A 23,808-nucleotide genomic window follows, 5' to 3' on the forward strand; every position below is an offset into this window, starting at 1 on the left:
AAAGCCGCAATGCTCCTCTAGGAAATAATAAGATGCTCCATATTATATGCCCCCGTACACTGCTCCATTATGGTTGATGGCCCCCATAAGATGCTCCATAGTATATGCCCCCGTACACTGCTCCATTATGGTTGATGGCCCCCATAAGATGCTCCATATTATACGCCCCCGTACACTGCTCCATTATGGTTTATGGCCCCCATAAGATGCTCCATATTATATGCCCCCGTACACTGCTCCATTATGGTTGATGGCCCCCATAAGATGCTCCATATTATATGCCCCCGTACACTGCTCCATTATGGTTGATGGCCCCATAAGATGCTCCATTGTATATGCCCCCGTACACTGCTCCATTATGGTTTATGGCCCCCATAAGATGCTCCATAATATATGCCCCCCATAAGATGCTCCATAATATATGCCCCCCATAAGATGCTCCATAATATATGCCCCCCATAAGATGCTCCATAATATATGCCCCCCATAAGATGCTCCATAATATATGCCCCCATAAGATGCTTTATAATATATGCCCCCCATAAGATGCTCCATAATATATGCCCCCATAAGATGCTCCATAATATATGCCCCCCATAAGATGCTCCATAATATATGCCCCCCATAAGATGCTCTATAATATATGCCCCCCATAAGATGCTCCATAATATATGCCCCGTATGCTGCTGCGATATAAAAAAAAAAAAACCTTACTCACCTATCGTCGTTGGGCGCCGAGTGCTGGGAGCCTGAGCAGGCGGGGACACCGGCGTGCTGTGGGGGTCAGGTGCTGGTATCGCCGCCAGCTCAGGCTCCCCAGCACTTGCTATACTCACCTGTCTGTCCCGTTCCAGCGCTGCCCGCCGCTTCTTCCGGCTCCTCTGGCTGTGACTGTTCAGTCAGAGGGCGGCACGCATTAAGCGCGTCATCGCGCCCTCTGAACTGTGAACGTCACAGGCAGAGGACCGGGACACGGAGCCGCACGCAACGCTGGAACGGGGGACAGCGGAATATACTTACCCTCCTGGCGGTCCCTGCCTCTCCTTGGAGATCGCGGTGTGCGTTCAGTGTTTACGCATACCACGATCTCCTGGGAGCGTCACTCTGTGCGGTCCAGACTGTGCCGGCGCTTGCGCTTGCGCAGTATATAGAGGCTTCGGACAGAGTGACGCTCCCAGCGTTATATTATAGATTCTAATGTACTGAGATAATGACGTTTGGGTTTTCATTGCCTGTAAGCTTTAATCATCAACGTTAACAGAAATAAACACTTGAAATACATCGCTCTGTTTGTAATGACTCTATCTAATATACAGTTAGGTCCATATATATTTGGACAGAGAAAACATTTTTCTAATTTTGGTTCTAGACATTACCACAATGATTTTTAAACAAAACAATTCAGACGTAGTTGAAATTCAGACTTTCAGTTTTCATTTGCAGGTATCCACATTAAAATTGGATGAAGGGTTTAGGAGTTTCAGCTCCTTAACACGTGCCACCCTGTTTTTAAAGGGACCAAAAGTAATTGGACAATTGACTCCAAGGCTATTTCATGGAAAAGTGTGGGCAATCCCTTCGTTATGTCATTCTCAATTAAGCAGATAAAAGGCCTGGAGTTGATTTGAGGTGTGGTGCTTGCATTTGGAAGGTTTTGCTGTGAAGTAAACATGCAGTCAGAGGAGCTCTCCATCCAGGTGAAACAAGCCATCCTTAAGCTGCGAAAACAGAAAAAACCCATCCGAGAAATTGCTACAATATTAGGAGTGGAAAAATCTAGAGTTTGGTACATCCTGAGAAAGAAAGAAAGAAAGCACTGGTGAACTCATCAATGCAAAAAGACCTGGGCGCCAACGGAAGATAACAGTGGTGGATGATCGCAGAATAATCTCCATGGTGAAGATAAACCCCTTCACAACAGCCAACCAAGTGAACAACACTCTCCAGGAGGTAGGCGTATCAATATCCAAATCTACCATAAAGAGAAGACTGCATGAAAGTAAATACAGAGGGTTCTCTGCACGGTGCAAGCCACTCATAAGCATCAAGAATAAAAAGGCTAGACTGGACATTGCTAAAAAACATCTAAAAAAGCCAGCACAGTTCTGGAAGAACATTCTTTGGACAGATGAAACCAAGATCAACCTCTACCAGAATGATGGAAAGAGGAAAGTATGGCGAAGGCGTGGTACAGTTCATGATCCAAAGCATACCACATCATCTGTAAAACACGGCGGAGGCAGTGTGATGGCTTGGGCATGCATGGCTGCCAGTGGCACTGGTCAATAGTGTTTATTGATGATGTGACACAGGACAGAAGCAGTCGAATGAATTCTGAGGTATTCAGAGACATACTGTGTGCTCAGATCCAGCCAAATGCAGCCAAACTGATTGGTCATCGTTTCATATTACAGATGGACAATGACCCAAAACATAAAGCCAAAGCAACCCAGGAGTTTATTAAAGCAAAGAAGTGGAATAGTCTTGAATGGCCAAGTCAGTCACCTGATCTCAACCCAATTGAGCATGCATTTCACTTGTTAAAGACTAATCTTCAGACAGAAAGGCCCACAAACAAACAGCAACTGAAAACCACCACAGAGAAGGCCTGGCAGAGCATCAAAAAGGAGGATACACAGCGTCTGGTGATGTCCATGAGTTCAAGACTTCAGGCAGTTATTGCAAACAAAGGGTTTTCAACCAAGTAATAAAAATGAACATTTTATTTAAAATTATTGAATCTGTCCAATTACTTTTGACCCCTTTAAAAACAGGGTGGCACATGTTAAGGAGCTGAAACTTCATCCAATTTTAATGTGGATACCCTCAAATGAAAGCTGAAAGTCTGAACTTCAACTGCATCTGAATTGTTTTGCTTAAAATTTATTGTGGTAAGGACTATAACCAAAATTAGAAAAATGATGTCTCTGTCCAAATATATATGGACCTAACTGTATGAGTTTAAATTTTTGTATTGAAGAGCTGAAATGAATTAACTTTTTGATGATATTCTAATTTTGTGAGATGCACATCTATCTGTCTATCTTTCTATCTATCTATCTATCTATCTATCTATCTATCTATCTATCTATCTATCTATCTATCTATCTATCTATCTATCCACCGAACTTGTGCACTATGATAAAACAATAAAAAGGAGGCACATTCTAAGACATTATGCAAAAGGTTGGACTGTTATTAGCTCATGTGGGTTAATAAAAGTCCAATGTTTTGAACAATTTATTAGAATGGTGCCTTATTTTTCTTATCTATCTATCTATCTATCTATCTATCTATTTATCTATCATATGTATATTTACTTTCTATTAATCGATCATAAATGTATCTATCAGGCATATATTGCATATATATCTCATATCTAATATCTATGTGTTAAATTATTTATTCCTCACATTTTTATTTATTTGAAAAAATTGTGTGTTTTTTTAAAGGCACTAATAGGCAATCGTTATGGATTTAGACCAATACCTCGAAATATAGGTGAAGAAGAATTTGACATATTATACAAGAAAGTCCTCAAGAATGGAGCTGAAGCTCAGCTTTTGACTCAGTGGTTTTGGAAAGACATGAATGCTGTTCCTCCAACATATGTCTTCCAGCCCATAACAGTGCATTTCCCTCATTTCTCTAATACGGATCCCTCCCATGTAGAAATTCAGGCAAAAGAAGCCAAGGAGTGGAGAGAAATTGAAAAGCGGCTATCAAGTGCTTTACGCTCAGCTGCACAAGCTGCATACGTAGAAGGATTGATTACGTTCGAGCAAAAACATAATTATTATAAATCAGGTTTGTATTTTTATATGCAATATGTGTGAAATATATAGCATAGGGCATTCACTATGTAGGTTTGTAAACACCTTGTAAAAGTAATACAGCATTTTCTCTACACCACTTCAGCAACCACAAAACCACAAAATTAGTTGCCAGAGGAATCATCAGACAAACTTCGGACAAGTTTGTAAAATAATGTGAGAGATGTATCAAAACTGCTACAAAGAAAAAGTAGAATAGTTGCTCATGGTATATGATCAGCCCACCCTTTTCATTTTCCAAAGATCATCAGAAAAATAAGAGTTAACATTTTCCATTTCTGGATATTATAAAAGCTACATAGGACTGGTTGTATTCTGCACTTGGGTTCAGAATAAGATAACCCTTAAGCTGGCCTATGAAATTACTGTAACAGTCACCCATCATCCCTAAACACACAGTGTTTTTTCTAAAATCGCAAGTTATCCCCTATTTATATGCCCTGCAACCACAAGAATAGGACCCCATCACAAATAGAGCAGAGGTGTGCTTGCAAGGCTTTTACTTTGTTTTCTTGTCAATAGACCTGCTAGAATCAGCTGAGGGCTGAATTAATATTTATATAGCAGTCCTACAGTCAACAAATGGTTGAGCATGCACTCCTTTACTCCTTTCAAGATGAGACCAAACAGTGCTCCTGTGTATGGGAGAGCCGTGGGCTAAACAATCAAAAATGTATGGCCAGCTTTAGGTAGAGATAAGGTCATTTCTTACTGGGTTTTTTTCACAATTTTTTTTAGTGACAGAATGGGAAATTGAATGCGGACTCTTGACCTCTGGAACCAATCAAGCAGGCTCTACTCTCTTCTTTAGGGAAGTGATGGATATGGGTCTCAATAAAGACATGGCCCGCTACCTCATAGATATCACAGAAGATGGAAGTCCAGACACAGAAGCTCAAGAGCTTCTTGAAGACCTAAAGACCAGGGTCGCACAGAAGCATCCTGATAAAATGAAGACTCATACAGTCGAAATTAGTAAACAGTTATCCAAAGGAATATACCTGCAAGAACTTTGTGACCAAGTTATTGCTGTGGTCAATCATCAGATACTTAATTCTTTATCCAGAAAGGATGCTGACCTACCAGAGTCACAGGTCAGGCATATTGCTGATTACAGCCATTAATATTTTAAAGCATGTTCTTTGATGGGCATGTACACAAAAATATACTGTATAGATGAATAAAACATGTGTTTTTACTTTCAGAAAGAGTATCCATGGCTAGGGTGGCTCATGCAAGAAGTCACACACCACTTGCTTCTCTCTCGCAAGAAATCAGAAGTATTTTGCGGAAGACAGGATATGTTGCAAAGAATTGTAGGTCACGTCAACAAGAAAGAGATGCGGCCCCCCCTTGTTATCTACGGAGCTTCTGGGTCAGGAAAAACTGCACTGATGTGCAAAGCTTTCAATATGGTCAAAGATTTGGTCAGCAGTAAAGGGAATTATATATTGGTACTTCGACTTTTTGGCACGTCACCACAAAGCTCAGATATCCATGATGTTTTGAAGAGTATTTGTTATCAGGTAGGTTTCCTTATATAGAATGTCACATACTGTTATATTTCATAATGATTTCTGCAATCTTACAATATTGTGTTGTATCTCTATGAAGGTGTGCTTAGCAATGGACTTACCACCACCCACCCCTCAGGTCACAAATATTTACAACGAGACTGTAAGGTTTTTTCACCAGATTCTCACAACAGTGTCTAATAGAAAAACAGAGACTTTGGTGTTATTTCTTGATTCACTTGATCAGCTTTCTCAGTCAGAGGGTGCCCATCATCTTCACTGGCTGCCCAAAGAATGCCCAAGGAATGTGCACATTGTGTTGTCTACTTTACCTGAAGAGGGAGACATCCTGAATACGCTAAGAGAAAACATCTTGGATGAAACATCGTACTTGGAAGTTCAATCGCTTTCCGCTGAGCAAGGAGGCCAGGTGATTGAAATGCTCATGTCTTCAGTTGGACGTAAGCTGACTCCTTCACAACAGAACATTGTGTTGGACAGTTTTAGGAAATGTGGACAACCCTTACTTCTTAAATTGGCATTTGATGAGGCCAAGAGATGGTCTTCTTATACACCAACCTCAGACCTCCGTATTGCCAGTAACACAAAAGAAGCTGTACACCAGTTATATGAGCGTTTGGAAAAGCTTCATGGCAAAGTGCTAATTTCACATGCTTTAGGGTACATTGTGGCATCCAGGTATGTATATTGGTATGAACTATTTTTTCCCTATTATCTCTCCTATCTGCAGTATTGATATTAGTAGTAGTAGTAAGGATAGTTCTCCCCTGGTCATTACTACTTGAGGTTGAACTGATACATCTCCCAAGTATTTTGTGGGATTGTAGTATTCCACTATTACAGTATATGTAAACAAAAGTTCTAAAAGAATAACTTTACTGCTCATTAATTACTGTATTCCTGTCATCTTATCTCCTCCCTGTCGGACTCCCTACCCCTTTAACAAAACTAAGGTACACCTAAAAATGGCAGTTTCTTAAAGGGTGTGTGTGGGACTTTTCAAAACACAAAAAACTTATCTAAATTGCAAATTACCTGCCTGTTGTGCACGGCATTGCTCTTTCCCTTCACAGAGCGGTCACAGATTGCCCCTCCCGGTGATTCCGCTGCCTCTGCTGATGGGGTGGGACTTCTGAGGTCATTCTGATTGGCAGCCGGCTGCCCCAGTTAGGCAGCAGGAATCAGGCTGTCAATCAAAATGACCTTGGAAGTGCCACCCCGTCTAAAGAGCAGAGCGTGTAAAGTCCTGGATATCCCCTTTAAAACACTACACTCTCCACTTGTGGCTTTTTCATAGGTGTTTCCATCTACATTTCAATGCACAGAAAAAGACATAAAATGTAGACCGTTGTTTGATCAATAAACTCAGTCCTAAAAAACATTTGTGGAATAAAAATTACAACATGAAATTCATGGCATTTTACAGAAGCTCCCTAAAATATGGCTAGAACAAAAACTGTATGTAGGAAGCCTATGTTAATTTTCCTTGGATGGAAAAATTAGCCTCTTGTACATTCGTGTCTTGGGGAACTAAATAAGCACATTAGGGTTAGTGGGCACCAAAGAGTATGCAATATTTTTGGCTATGGCTTGTGAAATGCTGTTCGACAATCGTAAATCCTTTAAGTTACAACCCACAGAATAACCAATAAATTATATTTAAATCATAGGAGTGGCTTGTCAGAAGCTGAGCTAAAGGACATCCTCTCCATTGATAATGATGTCTTGTCAGACATTTATCAGTACTGGGCCCCTCCAAGTGAAGATGTAATACGAATTCCCTCCCTTTCATGGACCCATCTGCGCTATGATCTAGAGGAGTATTTGGTAGAGAGGCAAGCAGATGAAAGCACAGTTTTAGGTCTTTACCACAGGTATGAAGCTCAATGGCAGCCACATAATGTTATAGTAGTATATAGTAGCAATAATAATAATATTTTGTAGCATATAATACAATATTTTGTTAATGATGACCACCTTTTTATCACATTATATCAGCTATCATAGGCTAGCCAAATGTTTTTTATTGTTAGTGAATACAGGATTAACACCTGCGCTAAGGAAAGAGGACTCCGTTCAGGGAGTCAGGTACAATACACCGAGACTTAGTCCGCCTTACTCAAAGGCCGCACTAATGTGTTTAGCGCTGCTAGCAAGGTTCACCTATCAAGACAATTCTATGTATGCAATTGTACACTTACTGGTTATATAAGTGATGGTGACTTGGAATAATAAGATGTGTCAGTCCTCTTCAAATAATAAAGTGTAGCGGGCTCCGTCAGGGCCCTGACGAAGAAGGATCGTATCCTCCGAAACGTGTTGGATTGGTTGTCCCTTCAAGCGCCCGCCCATTAGCTGTGTGATCTCACATTATCCATCGTGCCCCTTTCACACTCCACTACTGCTTCGGCGTTGTTTCTGGCCGAGGCACGCTAGAAGCCGGCGGTTCCTGCTAGCTCCCGGCGACCAGCAAGGATGACCCTTCTGGGGGGAGAACGCCCCCACACTACCCCCCAGCCACACGATCCTGTGACGCAGAGCCCGCTACGCTTGATTATTTGAAGAGGACTGACACATCTTATTATTCCAAGTCACCATCACCTATATTATTATTATTATTTATTTATATAGCACCATTGATTCCATGGTGAACCAGTAAGTGTATGATTGCATACATAGAATGTCTTGATAGGTCAACCTTGCTAGCAGCGCTAAACACATTAGTGCGGCCTTTGAGTATGGTGGACTACGTGTCAGTATATCGTACCTGACTCCCTGAAGGAAGTCCTCTTTCCTTAGCGCAGGTGTTAATCCTATATTCATTTAAACACTCCTCTGTAGGAGCAATACTTCTCAGTGCAGGTGATAATCCTATATCTATTCAATTCTCACTCTACAGACAGGGTGTTACACAGATCATGCCATCTCACCTGCAGCTGAGTCCCCATTTGTTCCCCCCCTCCCCTCCAATCCCTTTTTTCATTCAGTGAAGCGCCAGTGTGTACCCATTTATATTTTAAACGTTTTTTATTGTTAGTTTCTTAAAAATGTTTGTGAACCTGTTTTCTTGAAAAATTATGTGCACACCGGAAAATATACATTTGTAAAACACGATAAGATAACATGAAATAAAGTACATAGACAATACAATCAGTTGGTGCACATTCTAAGTGAGCTGCAGCTGGAGTCCTTGATTGCTAACCTATAGAATGCCATTTTGTAATAAATGAGCCCTGTTCTTTCCAACCGTAGGCAGTTCATTGAAGTGGCGCATAATATTTACCTGAATGGGTCAGAGAAGACAAAAAGACATTGCATTCTAGCCGACTACTTCATGGGGACTTGGAGTCTGGGCACCAAACGTCTCATCCACCTACCATTTATTAAGAAAAATCTATCCGCTGACAGAAAGGTATTTGTGAATTTTTATCATGACTGTGACAACTATATTGGTGCTTGCCCTCTCTTTTTCTACTTCTGTTGCTGGGCGGTGCCGTGCTTTGATTGAGGGACAACAATATTAATTCTGTGCGCTCTGTGTCTTGTAGGCTGGGAGCTCTGGAATTCTAACATAGAGATTAGAGTGTGAAAGCCAGCACTCTCCTGGGACCGAATAGTCATAGTATCCAGCAAAAAGCTTATTCGTGGTTGCCTTTTTTTAGAGCTGCAATTACCACTGACAGTGCCCCTGTAACATTTATATTTTAGCCTGTTATTGGCAGCCATTTTAAACCCATATTCTGTTTTGAAACTCTTTTCAGGTTGCCCCACAGCCATTGTGGTTTACAGAAGACTTGCCAAATCTCAGAAAAATGAGTGAGCTGCCTTACCATCTTCTTAATGCAGGCTGCATCAATGAGCTACAGCAGGATATCTTAGGTTTGTGTGATATGTATTATACAGTAGGTGTAAAATTTTGTTAAGTGTATAATCACTTAGGCCTCTTTCACACGTCTTGATATTTCCGGTACCGGAAAAACCGGTACCAGAGATATCCGTGTCCGTATGTCTGTGTGTCCGTGTGTGTACTCCGTGTGTCATCCGTGTGTCCGTGTTGAAGTTACGTATGTCATCCGTGTGGACACGTACCTCAGAGAGTTTTTTCAGTCTGCAATTAAAGACTTGGGCCTGTAATTAAAGGGATAGATGAGGGAAAGGTGCACTAATTATCAATTTTCTATTATAAACACACGTTTACACCTTCAGTACTTGCTCATTATTTTGATTTAGCCCAATATATTGTGCTTTGGATCCCTTGGTGCTACATAGCCTACAACTAGTTAGTGAAGTTGTTCCAAATAAACACAACATGTACATAAATTTGTTTTAAACCAACATTTTTTATAATATGAGCAAAAAAGAACCGTTTTTTCATTTTACAACAACATATGCCCAATAATGTGCATTAACGACATTGTTACATGCCACATATTTGAAAAAATATTATGTAAACATTGAGAACATTTAAAGATTTTGGAAATCATCCTGAGTAGACACTGATTCTTCTGTAGTGTTTTCTGGTCCTACACCTTCCGTGATGGTGGATTGTGGGGGCATTTCAGATTGGGTAATTTGTGTCTGCAGTGGTGGATTTTCGACGGATGTTCCAACATACATTTGTTGGTATCCAGAGGTAGTAGTGTTGTAGCTTTGGGTTTCTAAGGAGGGGCCATAAAAGTGTTGTTGTTGGGGGAGTGGTTGTTGCTCGTAGTTTGCACAGACTGAGTGTATTGGCCAACCTGAACAACAGGTTGCATATGGCTTTGTGGACGTGAAATGTATCCTTGATATGTTTGGCCAGTTGTTTGTTGTGTTGTTGGCTGAGGGTTCGGTGGGACAAATCTATTTAGGCCAGGCGTGATTTGCCTTGGTGGCCTGGTGTACTGCTGTTGCACTTGAAATCTCTGAGCAACTTCACCCAGTGGCCTATGTTGTATCTGTTGGCTTGATGCAGGGGGTGGTTCATGCACATAATATGGTACTGACATTTGTGGGAATTGTTGGCTGGTTGATGGTTGCCCATAAGAGGTTGCAGGCACCTGTTGCTCCTGGTGTGTTGATGCTCTAGTGGTCAACTGGGTCTGATTTTGGTCAGTACGCCACTGTTCTATTTGTGAAAGCACCTGGTTGGGCTCATTCTCTCCCTGGCTGGCAGCAAAGAGGGTAAGCATAGCTGCCCGGACACGTTCTTGACGTTGTGTAGGTACTTTTGCAAGACAGGGAGACAGTGAGTGGCAAAAACGATCAACATCTTATTCTGGTGTCATTGAGTTCAGTATATGCAGGACTCTTGCATCAATTGCTTCTGGCAACATCCTGATCTCCTCATGTCGCCTGCTCCGTCTTCCTCTCAGGCTAGGTGGTATGTACCGCGATGGAATGTTTGATGCTGCTTGTGATGCCTGGGGTGCTGGTGCGCTTGATGCCTGTGATTGTTATTCTGTTGTATTTTGGCTGCTTCCAATCATACCCTCAGTGCTTGTTTCACCAGCAGCAGATGGCTGTTGTGGCTGTGTTGTTTGTGTGGCCTCAGCTGTGTGATCTATCTCTGATGCTGACGTACAAGGTGCTGAGGCAGCCGCTGTTGGTGACTCATCAGAATTGTCCAAGTTGTCCACAGTTCTAGGATTAAAGAAATGAACATTGTTGTTAAAGTTGTAACGTAAACATGTATTCATTTGAATAATAGCCTTGAAAACATTTTCCAACCTACCAATAGGGGATTTAAGGTCACACCCTTATATTTCAAATGTCAATTTTGACAACCTTGTGATCTGTATGCAACCATTTTTGAATCCTTTTTTTTATGTTCTGGACTATTCATCTGGAACATTTTTGTTTAATTTTTAAAAAATAGGCGTGTGGAAAGCCATTTTAGATGTGCATGTACAAAGTGGCTTACTTGAGTATTTACAGTGCCACATACATAGTTTGCCTCAAACAATATTGGTGTCTGAGAATCCAAATTTAAAAATGAGCTAGTTGAAGCAGTACACTTACTGGTTGAGTTCCATGACTGGGCGCAGAAATTCTAATTGCCGGAAATAAACATATTGGCGCTTTCTAGATGCCCCAGATGTGGAGGGAAGGGGATTATATTCCCGTCGGTACTGGTCCCTTGCTGAGCGCCAGCGTCGTTTCATTAAAGCCACTGTTGATGACAAAGTAAACAAAAAAAAATTACGCCTATGTAATATACATAAACATAATTTGTTTAGAATACATATGCCTTAATGGTCACTTGCTCAATATGTTCACAAAAGTAAACAGCAGCTATGGCCTTACTAAACATCTAATTCTTGCCACTTCTTACCTCCTGGCATGCATACATTTAACAACTGTAGCCTACACCATAATGTACACATTGCTAGGGTTCTTATCTACCAAAACTATGTGCAAGATTTATGTGTGTAGAGTAGTAAGTATACACATCCTTTACAATGCCTGCCAGACACCTGTAAGGGCATTATTTGTGTCAGATATTTGCATGGGTTTTGGAAAATAAACAACTAATACTGAAATAAACAAGTGAAGAGGAAAAAAGTGGCGGGATACAAAAAAAAAATATAGGACCAACACTGAACATGGGACAGTCTACTTTGGACCTTGCAGAAGCATGGTTGTTCAGAAGAGGCACAACAGTAATGTGTTTGACCATGTTTTTTGGTGGCTTAGAATAAAAGTATTCAAAGGTACATCATGAAGTTTATGTTTGCCATTAAAAAAGCACATTCAGAAGTCTAGTGACTATAATAGTGCTAAGGTTTTCAACATTACATGCCATTTTGATAGCCTACAAACAGATTCACTAACACATCAGCAGCACTGTAAGCACTATTTGAAATATGAATTAAGTAAGTACAGTTTGTTAGTACATTGGAAGATCCATGGGTCAACTCACCATACTTCGCTTGCTTGGATGGGGAATATGTTGAACAACCACTACGTGCAAACAATGCTTCCCTCCACACGAGTGTCCCAAAGTTCTGGGTGTTGTTCCACAAGAGCTATTAGGCGCTCAGTATCAACACGAGGTGCCATTATAGCATAAAAATACAGGATAAGCAATCCACAAATGTGCCTGAACACACAACTACTTCACCTCAGCAAAGAAAAGGCCAAACTGAGTTTATTTCTTAATTTTACCTGACATTCAGGACACCTGTCTCTCATAATGATACAATGTTTGCAAAAACACACACGGACAGCACACGGATGCTCATCCGTATGCACGTGTGCTGTCTGTATTGTGGTCCGTGCTGCCGGTAAAAAACGGACATTTCTACGTGTTTTCCAAACCGACACACGGTCCGTGTGAAAACACGCACATGTGCAGAAACACATAGATTCTAATGGGTCTACGTGTGTCAGTGTCTCCGGTACGTGAGAAAACTGTCACTACACGTACCGGAGACACTGACATCTGAAAGAGGCCTTAAGGGTAGGTGCACATGGTCAGTAAATGCTGTGTACTTGCACATTGTCCAACCCGCAGCATCAAGATATTACAGCATAGTGGATGGGATTTCAAGAATTCCCATGTCCACTATGCATCCAGAGACGCCCACGGCTCACCCATGGAGACGGACATGTGGCGCGTCTTTCCAGATCGCAGCATGTGTATTTATCTTGTGGATACGCAAACCTCCGCAAGATTAATGTCACCCGTACAATGTATTGGGCACGGTGATTCCGCACGGTTTAATGATGCAGAATCTGCTGCGCTCAATAGCCGGCAGAGCTTTGGACGCAGCGTACATGTGCTCTGTCCAAAGTGCTGCCGATTCCTGACCGTGTGAACCTACCCTAAAATGTTATAATGACCATACTCAAGGATCGTGGTTGAGAAATACTGTCCTAATTTACAGTACGCAATTTATTTCCTAAAATATAATTTCCCTATATGTTTTAAATTATACGATTCATGTTAAAATAAAAAGTCTATTCCCAGGCAATATGAACTGGATATCTAGCAAGATTATTTCATGTGGAATCAATAGCATGATTAAAGACTTTGATATATCCATGGAAAGAGTGCAAAATGAGCAGGTCAAGCTTGTCCATGATGCTCTTAGGCTCTTCCAACCTACGATGAATTTTATTGAGGGGCGTATTGGTGAGTATCTGTGGCTCTAATCATTCTTGGTGCTTTAGAACAATTTAGCTAGGTATTATCACCTAGTCTATGGATGTGTCTGATGTAGAAAGCTTACATGCCGATGACCATAATCTGTGAACAATAATGCAAAATATATTGGCCAGGCCCTTATATATAATGAATAATGAATGACAATGATCAATATAGTAGCTAGACGGCACTTCACACTTGCTGGGGAAGCGGCCCCGGGGGCATATGTCCCTCTGTCCCCTGGCCCAGCCCACCCCTGGATTTAGTCTGGGCACTTCTTTAAGCAAGCAAATTCTAACAAACGACACTAATTCCAAATCTGTAACATATTCCCAGAAGTATTATATAAAAAATGGGTAAAACGTGGATTTAAAGGGAACCTGTCACCCCCAAAATTGATGGTGAGGTAAGCTGTAATGCTGTAGATAAGCCCCCGATGTAACCTGAAAGAGGAGAAAAAGAGGCTAGATTATACTCACCCAGGGGCAGTCCCGTTGCGGTCCGGTCAAATGGGTGTCTCCCTATTATATATCACTATGTCTTACCACTATAGGTGCCGTTTAACAAATATCCGGGCTGTGACAAGGGAAACCCACATATACGTTTGTTAAACTCCAAATCGGAGCGCTGTAATAAAGAACCAAGGGCAAAAATCAAAATGAAAAGTATGACGCTTGTCAGATACAAAAGAAAACCCCTGTGTATCGCAAAAGAGCTTACTGTTAGAACCTCCTGTGGTAAGTGACACAGCCGACCGCATGCAGAGTCCAGGGAGATCACCTGCATACTAATTGCAGGACCGCGCTCCCATTATAAGCTAACCCGCCCGGAAGTGACATCTCTACTTAGTGCCTGGAACGCTGTGACCCGCAGAAAGAATCGGCGCAACCAGAAATACGTCACCCGGGTAGGACACATCTCAGTGGAACGCAGTGGTGGAACGCGGAAGTGCAATGTCAGTCCGAATCTATGCAGTGAGAAATATTCAACGCTGGAGCGTGCGGATCGGGTGAAGTATAACAAACATGGATACAAAATGGAATAATCAATTGGCTGCCTAGAAATACAAGAAAGAAGAAACAATAATGAATAAAAAGAAAAGAATAAAGTAAAAAATATACACACAAAAGAGAGGGGGTCATTAATCACTATAGTAATATCTAAATTACACATTGTCAGAATATCTAATAAAAGAGACCTGTGAGATTGTAGTCCCTATTTAACCCTTTCGGTTCCAAACTCTGTAGGAAATGGATCCAATAGGCCTCCCTACGTAAAAGTTGTTTATTAATATCGCCTCCCCTCCTATTCAGATTGACCTGCTCCAGAACCAAAAATCTCAATTGAGTGACCGAATGTCCTGCTTCCTGAAAGTGATACGGAATCGGTAAATGGTTCTTTCCACAACGTATATCCGATTTGTGATGGGAAATGCGCTCTTTTATAGTCTGCATAGTTTCACCAACATAGACTTTACCACAAGGGCATTTTATCGCATATATAACTTGTTTAGAATTACATGTAAAAAAAACCCGTATCGGAATATCAGCCCCTGTCTGTGGATGTGAAATTTTGGGGCCCTTTAGTTCGTTCGCACATTGTGCGCATTGTAAGCATTGAAAAGTACCTTTCTTCTGTGTACGTAAAAACAATTGTTTGGGCATAGTCAACCGTGAGCCAATGTCTGCTCTGACTACTTTATTCCTCAAATTATTTGGACGTCTAAAACATGGCATAAATGGTATTTGAAACTCTGGTGCTTCAGGAAAACTATCCCGCAGGATATGCCAATGCTTATGTATCTTATTGTGGAACTTATACAGAAAAGGATGGAAAGTGTGTACCAGAGGAATACGTGGAGGAGAACCAGAATCTTTTTTCGAACTTATAGTATTCCGACATTGTTTTAACATACGAGGTGTGTTAGGGCTAGCGGAACGCACCAAATAATAAGACTGATAGTGTACGGTGCGTTCGTAGCCCAGGGTCCACCGTGCAGAGATGGAACCTGCTGCTGAGTAATGACGGACTATATGGCGGTACTCATAAGTATACTCGCGTGGGTTAAACTTCACCCAACGTGAAGGAAGCGATCCTGTTGTGTCACAGGGTCGCGGTACCGCACATAGAAGGCGAGCAAGCAGTCAGCGAACTTAACCCCAACTAGGATTGAAGTCCGATTAGACCCTTGCTGGCACAACACCGCAACAGGGTGTGTTAGGCAACTCTTATAATTAGAGCACCGAAGTGCGAACTGTGCCGTGCTGGCAGGCACCACTAAGCACCCAGACGTGGGTCAGGAAGCGCACTGCTGGCGCGTGGCGCCGCACTGGCGGTCACAGCAATAGACGCTGATACGTGTGTGACACGTTGAGTGATTTGTCGGGTGCTAGATAGCAGCCATACTCCATACGCGAACAGTCATACAATAGGGTAGGGGTATTTAATGAACGACTTGCACTCACAACAAACACACGTATTCAATTGTACACTAGCGCATGGCCGTGCGGTCATGCGCAGTTTATATAATTGCAGGACAGGAAGTGGCCACAGAAACTTTGCCCTTCCAAGACCTGCCAAGAGGACCAATGGAATGCGCTGCAGAGCCAGAGCACATGACCCTCGATCTCCAACGGGAGATCTTGCTCTGGGCATGCTCAGTGTGCGCAAACAAGGACTTAGTCCCAGGGAAGTCCGCTCGCCGCTGACCAGCACTGACTTTAATGGCAGGAGCTGAAGAAGCAGCAGTAACTCTGTGTACAGAGTGAGAGCGAGCAAGACACTGGGAGCGACGTCCCTGCTGAGCAGACTCCACTGCGGCTGGAGGAGAATGGGAGACCGCAGCGAAGACGGATCGAGATTCCCCCTGTGCAGCAGAGGAAACTCGACTCCTAACATTACCCCCCTTCCTAGGGCCCCCCCCTCCTTGGGCCTCGCTACGCTCGAAGGCAGCAATGAGCTGTGGGGCCCAAATGTTTTCAGCAGGCTCCCAAGACCTGTCCTCTGGACCATAACCCTTCCAATCCACCAAATAAAACTTTTTGCCGCGTACCACCTTGCACCCCAAAATAGCGTTCACCTCGTAATCGTCCGTAGACGAACCCGATGTCCCGGCAGATGACTCGGAAAACCGGGACATGTATACGGGTTTCAAGAGGGACACATGAAAGGTGTCGGTGATACCCAAGCGTGGAGGAAGAGCCAGGCGGTAGACCACAGGATTAACCTGTTCGAGAACCTTGAAGGGACCCAAGTAGCGAGGAGCAAACTTAGTGGACTCAACTCGCAGCCTGATGTTACGGGCGGAGAGCCACACCAAGTCGCCAGGGGCAAAAGTCGGAGCGGGGCGCCGATGAACATCGGCGGAGGACCTCATTCTCTCCTTGGAGGCCCGAATGGCATCCTGCGTGCGATCCCAAATGTCCCGTGCCTCCACAGCCCAGTCTGCCACCCTGGGATCAGCGGAAGACACAGGCATGGGTACAGGAACACGCGGATGCTGGCCGTAATTTAAGAGGAATGGAGTCTGACCGGTAGAGTCGGCTACGGCATTGTTAAGTGCAAACTCTGCCCACGGTAGCAAGGATGCCCAGTCATCCTGTCTGGCAGAAACAAAATGTCGCAGATATGTGACCAAGGTCTGGTTGGCCCTTTCTACCAACCCATTCGTCTCGGGATGATATGCCGAAGAGAGATTTAACTCAATACTGAGTAGACGACATAGCTCCCTCCAGAATCGAGACGCAAACTGGGGACCCCGGTCACTAACAATTTTGTCTGGCATACCGTGTAAGCGAAAGATATGCTTGATAAACAAGACAGCCAACGCCCGTGCAGATGGTAGCCGTGGAAGAGGCACCAAATGCACCATTTTGGAAAAATGATCGGTGATCACCCAGATAATGGTGCAATTACGAGACTTGGGTAAGCCAACCACAAAGTCCATCCCGACCATCTCCCAGGGCCTGTCAGCCACAGGCAGAGGATAAAGCAACCCAGCTGGCCGTTGCCGAGGAGTCTTGTTCCTGGCGCAAGAGACACACGCCCGAACGTACTCCGCGACATCACGAGCCATATGCGGCCACCAGTATGTCCTCGCCAGTAACTCTGATGTCCTTTTAGTACCAAAATGTCCACCCACCCTGGACGAGTGCGCCCAAGAGAGAACCTCCGGTCGCAAACTAGATGGAACAAAAGTCTTGCCCGGGGGCACAGACTCCAGCGAAACCGGGGCCACGGTTCTCAAACTCTCGGTGGGGACAATAAGCCGAGGCTCCTCCTCCTCCTCCGCAGATGACACAACGGAGCGAGAGAGAGCGTCAGCCCGAATGTTCTTCTCCCCAGAAAGGAAATGGAGGGTGAAATGAAATCGGGAGAAGAACAAGGACCATCTGGCCTGGCGAGAATTCAACCGCTGAGCTGTCTGCAGATACACCAAATTTTTGTGATCTGTGAAGATTTGGAAGGGAAAACGTGCTCCCTCCAAGAGATGTCTCCACTCCGAGAAAGCCAACATCATGGCTAGCAACTCCCTGTCCCCGATGGAATAATTCCTCTCTGCTGGTGCGAAGGTCTTGGAGAAAAAGAAGCAAGGATGCTTCCGACCTTGAGCATCCTTTTGGAAGAGGACTGCTCCAGCACCAACAGAAGAGGCATCCACCTCCATGATAAATGGCTTATCAACATCGGGGCGATGAAGAATGGGAGCGCTAGCGAAGTGTGACTTTATAGAGATAAACGCCTTGGAGACCTCATCAGACCACAATTTGGGATTCGCCCCCTTCTTGGTGAGGGCAACCAAGGGAGCTACCAAAGTTGAGAAATGCGGGATGAACTGGCGATAATAATTGATGAACCCCATAAAGCGCTGCACTGCTTTAAGAGAATGGGGTTCCTGCCAGTCCATCACAGCCTGTAGTTTGGCAGGATCCATAGCCAATCCCTGGGCTGAGATGATGTAGCCTAGGAAAGGTAAGGACTCCTGCTCAAACATACACTTCTCCAACTTGGCATAGAGGGAGTTTGCCCGTAGGAGGTCGAAGACTTTGCAAACATCTCTCCGGTGGCAGTCAATATCTGGAGAGTAGATGAGAATATCATCCAGATAGACTACGACCGAGGTGGAAAGCATATCCCGGAAGATATCGTTCACAAAGTCTTGGAAAACGGCTGGGGCATTACAGAGCCCAAAGGGCATCACCAGATATTCATAGTGCCCATCCCTGGTGTTAAAAGCCGTCTTCCATTCGTCCCCCTCACGGATGCGAATCAGGTTGTAAGCACCCCGCAGATCTAATTTAGTAAATACCCTTGCTCCCCGAAGCCTATCGAACAGTTCAGATATCAAAGGCAAAGGGTATTTATTCTTAACGGTGATGGCGTTAAGACCCCTGTAGTCTATGCATGGACGCAATTCCCCACTCTTCTTCTGCACGAAGAAGAACCCTGCCCCAGCAGGTGACACTGACTTCCTGATGAACCCTCTTGCCAGATTTTCCTGGATGTACTGTGACATTGCCTCCGTCTCCAGGAGAGATAGCGGATAGACTCGACCCCGGGGAGGCTCAGCACCAGGCAAGAGGTCAATAGGACAGTCATAGGGACGATGGGGCGGAAGGGTCTCCGCCGCCTTTTTGGAGAATACGTCTGCATACGACCAATACTGCTTGGGGAGAGAGGAAAGATCTGCGGGTACCTCAGTTGTAGCTACCTGAACGCACTCCCTCTGACACCTACCCCCACAAGATTCACCCCATCCCAGAATTCTGCCTGAGGACCACTCGATATGAGGAGAGTGGTACCGTAGCCAAGGTATTCCCAACAGGACTTCATCAATTCCCTCTGGAATGACGAGCAGGGAAATAATCTCCAGATGAGATGGCGACATGGACAGAGTAAAAGGGATGGTCTGGTGAGTTATCTGTGAGGGCAGAGTCGACCCATTCACCACTCGTACCGTTACAGGTTGAGCTAGCATAACCTGAGGTATTGCGTGGCGTTGGGCGAAGGCAGAAGACATAAAATTGCCCTCCGCCCCAGAATCCACGCAGAGCTCTACCGAGTGGGAGAATGAGCCTATAGTAATTGTCCCCTTAAAGGACAATTTAGAGGCAAACGTCGCCGTGTCTAGTGTACCTCCACCTACGACCACTAGACGCTGACGTTTCCTCGACCGCTGAGGACATCTGGTGGCTAAATGTCCAGACTGCTGGCAAACATGACAGACCCTGAGTGCACAAGCGGTCCGGGACTTAGGTCCCGCTTGTGACACTTCCCTGGCCTCATGTGACTCAGGAACCAGGACCGGAGATTCCAGAGGTTTGGCGAAAGTAGGAGCCAGCCGAAACCTCTGCCTACACTGGGCTCGCTCTAACCTCCGCTCGTTAAAACGGAGGTCAATTCGAGTGGAGACTGTTATTAACTCCTCCAGTGTGGCAGGAATCTCCCTAGTGGCCAGAGCGTCCTTTACATGGTCAGCCAAGCCCCTCCAAAATATGGGGATAAGAGCTTTATCCGACCATTCCAGCTCAGATGCTAAAGTGCGGAATTGGACGGCAAAATGACTGACCAAGGACTCACCCTGAGTTAATGCCAGCAGTTGGAGCGCAGTGTCATGGGTGACTTGAGGTCCTAAAAAGACCTGTTTTAAAGTGCTCAAAAACAGAGGAGCACTGTGCACCACATGATCGCCACGCTCCCACAGCGGCGTAGCCCATTCCAACGCCCTGTCCGACAATAGAGACACAATAAATCCCACCTTAGCCCGCTCTGTGGGGAAACGTGCAGCCAGAAGCTCGAGATGAATAGAGCACTGACTCACGAATCCCCTACAAAATTTGCTATTACCAGAAAATTTTTCTGGCAGCGGGAGGCGAGAAAATGTCGGAACAGGGGTGGCAATGGACAAAGTTGCTGCAGCCACGCTGGCAGCCTGTACAGCAACTGCGGTAACATCCACAGCTGAGGTTGCGCTCTCGAGAGCCGCCAACCTACCCTCCAGCTGCTGTATATACCGCAGGGATTGCTGTTTGTCCGTCATCACTAGCCAGACCCTGGCGCTAGTGTAATGTTAGGGCTAGCGGAACGCACCAAATAATAAGACTGATAGTGTACGGTGCGTTCGTAGCCCGGGGTCCACCGTGCAGAGATGGAACCTGCTGCTGAGTAATGATGGACTATATGGCGGTACTCATAAGTATACTCGCGTGGGTTAAACTTCACCAACGTGAAGGAAGCGATCCTGTTGCGTCACAGGGTCGCGGTACCGCACATAGAAGGTGAGCAAGCAGTCAGCGAACTTAACCCCAACTAGGATTGAAGTCCGATTAGACCCTTGCTGGCACAACACCGCAACAGGGTGTGTTAGGCAACTCTTATAATTAGAGCACCGAAGTGCGAACTGTGCCGTGCTGGCAGGCACCACTAAGCACCCAGACGTGGGTCAGGAAGCGCACTGCTGGCGCGTGGCGCCGCACTGGCGGTCACAGCAATAGACGCTGATACGTGTGTGACACGTTGAGTGATTTGTCGGGCGCTAGATAGCAGCCATACTCCATACGCGAACAGTCATACAATAGGGTAGGTGTATTTAATGAACGACTTGCACTCACAACAAACATACGTATTCAATTGTACACTAGCGCATGGCCGTGCGGTCATGCGCAGTTTATATAATTGCAGGACAGGAAGTGGCCACAGAAACTTTGCCCTTCCAAGACCTGCCAAGAGGACCAATGGAATGCGCTGCAGAGCCAGAGCACATGACCCTCGATCTCCAACGGGAGATCTTGCTCTGGGCATGCTCAGTGTGCGCAAACAAGGACTTAGTCCCAGGGAAGTCCGCTCGCCGCTGACCAGCACTGACTTTAATGGCAGGAGCTGAAGAAGCAGTAGTAACTCTCTGTACAGAGTGAGAGCGAGCAAGACACTGGGAGCGACGTCCCTGCTGAGCAGACTCCACTGCGGCTGGAGGAGAATGGGAGACCGCAGCGGAGACGGATCGAGATTCCCCCTGTGCAGCAGAGGAAACTCGACTCCTAACAAGGTGGATAACCTCTTAATGAAAATTTTCCTTCCATTTCATTCAAACGCTGGGAACGTACTATAGGGTCACTAACGATTCTACGTACCCTTTCAAATTGTGAGCAGGGAATGGATTTTGTAACTGCTGTTGGATGGCAACTCTGATAGAGTAGGAGGTTATTTCGGTCAGTCTCTTTTACATAAAGATCAACCATAATTGACCCATCAGGCTGTTGGATGACCATTGTGCCCAAAAAGTTAATTTGTGTGGTACTATAATTTAATGTGAAGGACAATTCGGGCCATACTGAATTAATATGTTCTAAGAATGCCAGCAATGTGTCTTGTGAACCCCTCCACAAACAGAACACGTCATCTATATAACGACGCCACAATAAACAATGTGTTTGAAATAATTCATTATTGTATATATGGTCGGATTCAAAAACAGACATGAAACAATTAGCATAAGGTGGGGCCACATTGGACCCCATTGCCGAACCCTGTACCTGAACGTAAAAAGTGTCTTCAAATAAGAAAAAATTCTCTGTTAGAACTAATTCTAATAAACTGAGTAAAAAAGAAATTACATTCGGGTCTTTATGGGAGTCTCTAAGTATGCATTCAGTTGCCCTAATTCCCTTCACATGTTGAATGGACGTGTATAAATTGTTAACATCCAGGGTCACCAACAGTGTACCCTCAGGAAGTGTACCAATATATTTTATAATTTTCAAAAAGGCCCCCGTGTCTAGTAAAAAGGCCTGTGTGTCCTTGACTAGGGGTGTCAATACTTTTTCTAACAGGATCGATAATGGAGACAAAATTGAGTCCGTCGATGCAACTATCGGCCTACCGGGGGGCTTAGTCATATTTTTATGTATTTTTGGCAATACATAGAATACAGGAATAATAGGGTATTCCTTTGTCAAAAATTCTTTAGTCTTTCTATCAATAATGTGTGATGTCAAGGCTTTCTCTAAGACAAAAGCTATTTTTTCTTTGACTATTGATGAAGGATTATTATCTAATGGTAAATAGAACTCCCTATTAGACAATTGAGATAGTATTTCAGAACGATAAAAGGAATAATCCATAATCACTATAGCACCCCCTTTATCCGCCGGTTTGATAATTATGTCTTTATCGTCCATAAGGGTCTTTAAAGCAGTAAATTCAGCAGGTTCTAAATTAGATTGAAAAATAAAATTGCCTCTTATAATCTGCTTATAAAATTCCGATGCTTCCCTCTCAATCAACCCAATAAAAGTTTCGACCGGTGGACTATTCTTAGGAGGGGAAAATTTACTAGGGACTCTCAGACCCAAATCCTTTAAATTGATGGGTGTTGTCTGTATAATCGGGGGGTGTATATCAACCGATGTTAATTCAGAAAAATGGGCCTTCAAATCGTACATTCCTATAAAATCTTTGAAGATCGATATCAAACTGAAAGGAATCAAAACGATAAGTAGACCCAACGTATCCCAAAAGGCTTGCGTGTATCATTACGACCTACATTATTTCATGATAATTCTGAGTTTTGCTCCAAATTTGAACAGATCTTAAATAAATGTTGAATGGACCTGATGGCTTTGACTCTCGATCACCTCAATAAGGAAATTAAAGTGAGTCAAGATAAGGTCTCTAATGTTGAGACACAACTGAAAGACTCTTTGTCCAAAGATGAATTTGACACAATAAAGAATCGTACAAAGGAAAATGTGGACAATTTCAAGAAAGAAACAGAAAAAAGGAAACGGCAAAAGCTTATACGGGACACTCAGGACTATTTGCAAAAGAGAGTCTATAAATGGCAATACTCCTCTTTTCGTCCGAACTATCGGAATTATAGATCTACCGATGGATCATCTGTTTCAAGCTCGGATAATGAACGTGGAGAGTATAGTCGGTCTTTTTTAGGGGCCGGACGGAAACTCCACTCAAAAAGAGGACGAGGAGGGGGGGCCAGTGTTTCAGACACAAATCGCCATGTGATGAATACCAGGTCACAGGTAATAAATCAAATTTAGTTGTTAATATATCGCAGAAATCACTTGGGGTATCACAATTACGTTTGTTACAAAAGGGCCTATCTTTTTGTCCTACTTATCGTTTTGATTCCTTTCAGTTTGATATCGATCTTCAAAGATTTTATAGGAATGTACGATTGAAGGCCCATTTTTCTGAATTAACATCGGTTGATATACACCCCCCGATTATACAGACAACACCCATCAATTTAAAGGATTTGGGTCTGAGAGTCCCTAGTAAATTTTCCCCTCCTAAG

General features: G+C 43.9%; 1 protein-coding gene across 1 annotated transcript in view; it reads left to right on the top strand.

Annotated features, from left to right (window-relative positions):
* The window catches only part of NWD1 (NACHT and WD repeat domain containing 1), a 247,992-nt gene that overhangs the window by 119,453 nt on the left and 104,731 nt on the right, over positions 1–23,808 (top strand). The window contains exons 5-12 of the mRNA XM_069767760.1: positions 3,453–3,807; positions 4,572–4,927; positions 5,039–5,359; positions 5,448–6,046; positions 7,039–7,242; positions 8,621–8,780; positions 9,130–9,247; positions 13,320–13,484. Coding sequence (XP_069623861.1) covers positions 3,453–3,807; positions 4,572–4,927; positions 5,039–5,359; positions 5,448–6,046; positions 7,039–7,242; positions 8,621–8,780; positions 9,130–9,247; positions 13,320–13,484 — 2,278 coding nt within the window. The remainder of the gene's footprint in view (positions 1–3,452; positions 3,808–4,571; positions 4,928–5,038; positions 5,360–5,447; positions 6,047–7,038; positions 7,243–8,620; positions 8,781–9,129; positions 9,248–13,319; positions 13,485–23,808) is intronic.

This window comes from Ranitomeya imitator, chromosome 1 (genome assembly GCF_032444005.1).
Source record: "Ranitomeya imitator isolate aRanImi1 chromosome 1, aRanImi1.pri, whole genome shotgun sequence".
Lineage (NCBI taxonomy): Eukaryota > Metazoa > Chordata > Amphibia > Anura > Dendrobatidae > Ranitomeya > Ranitomeya imitator.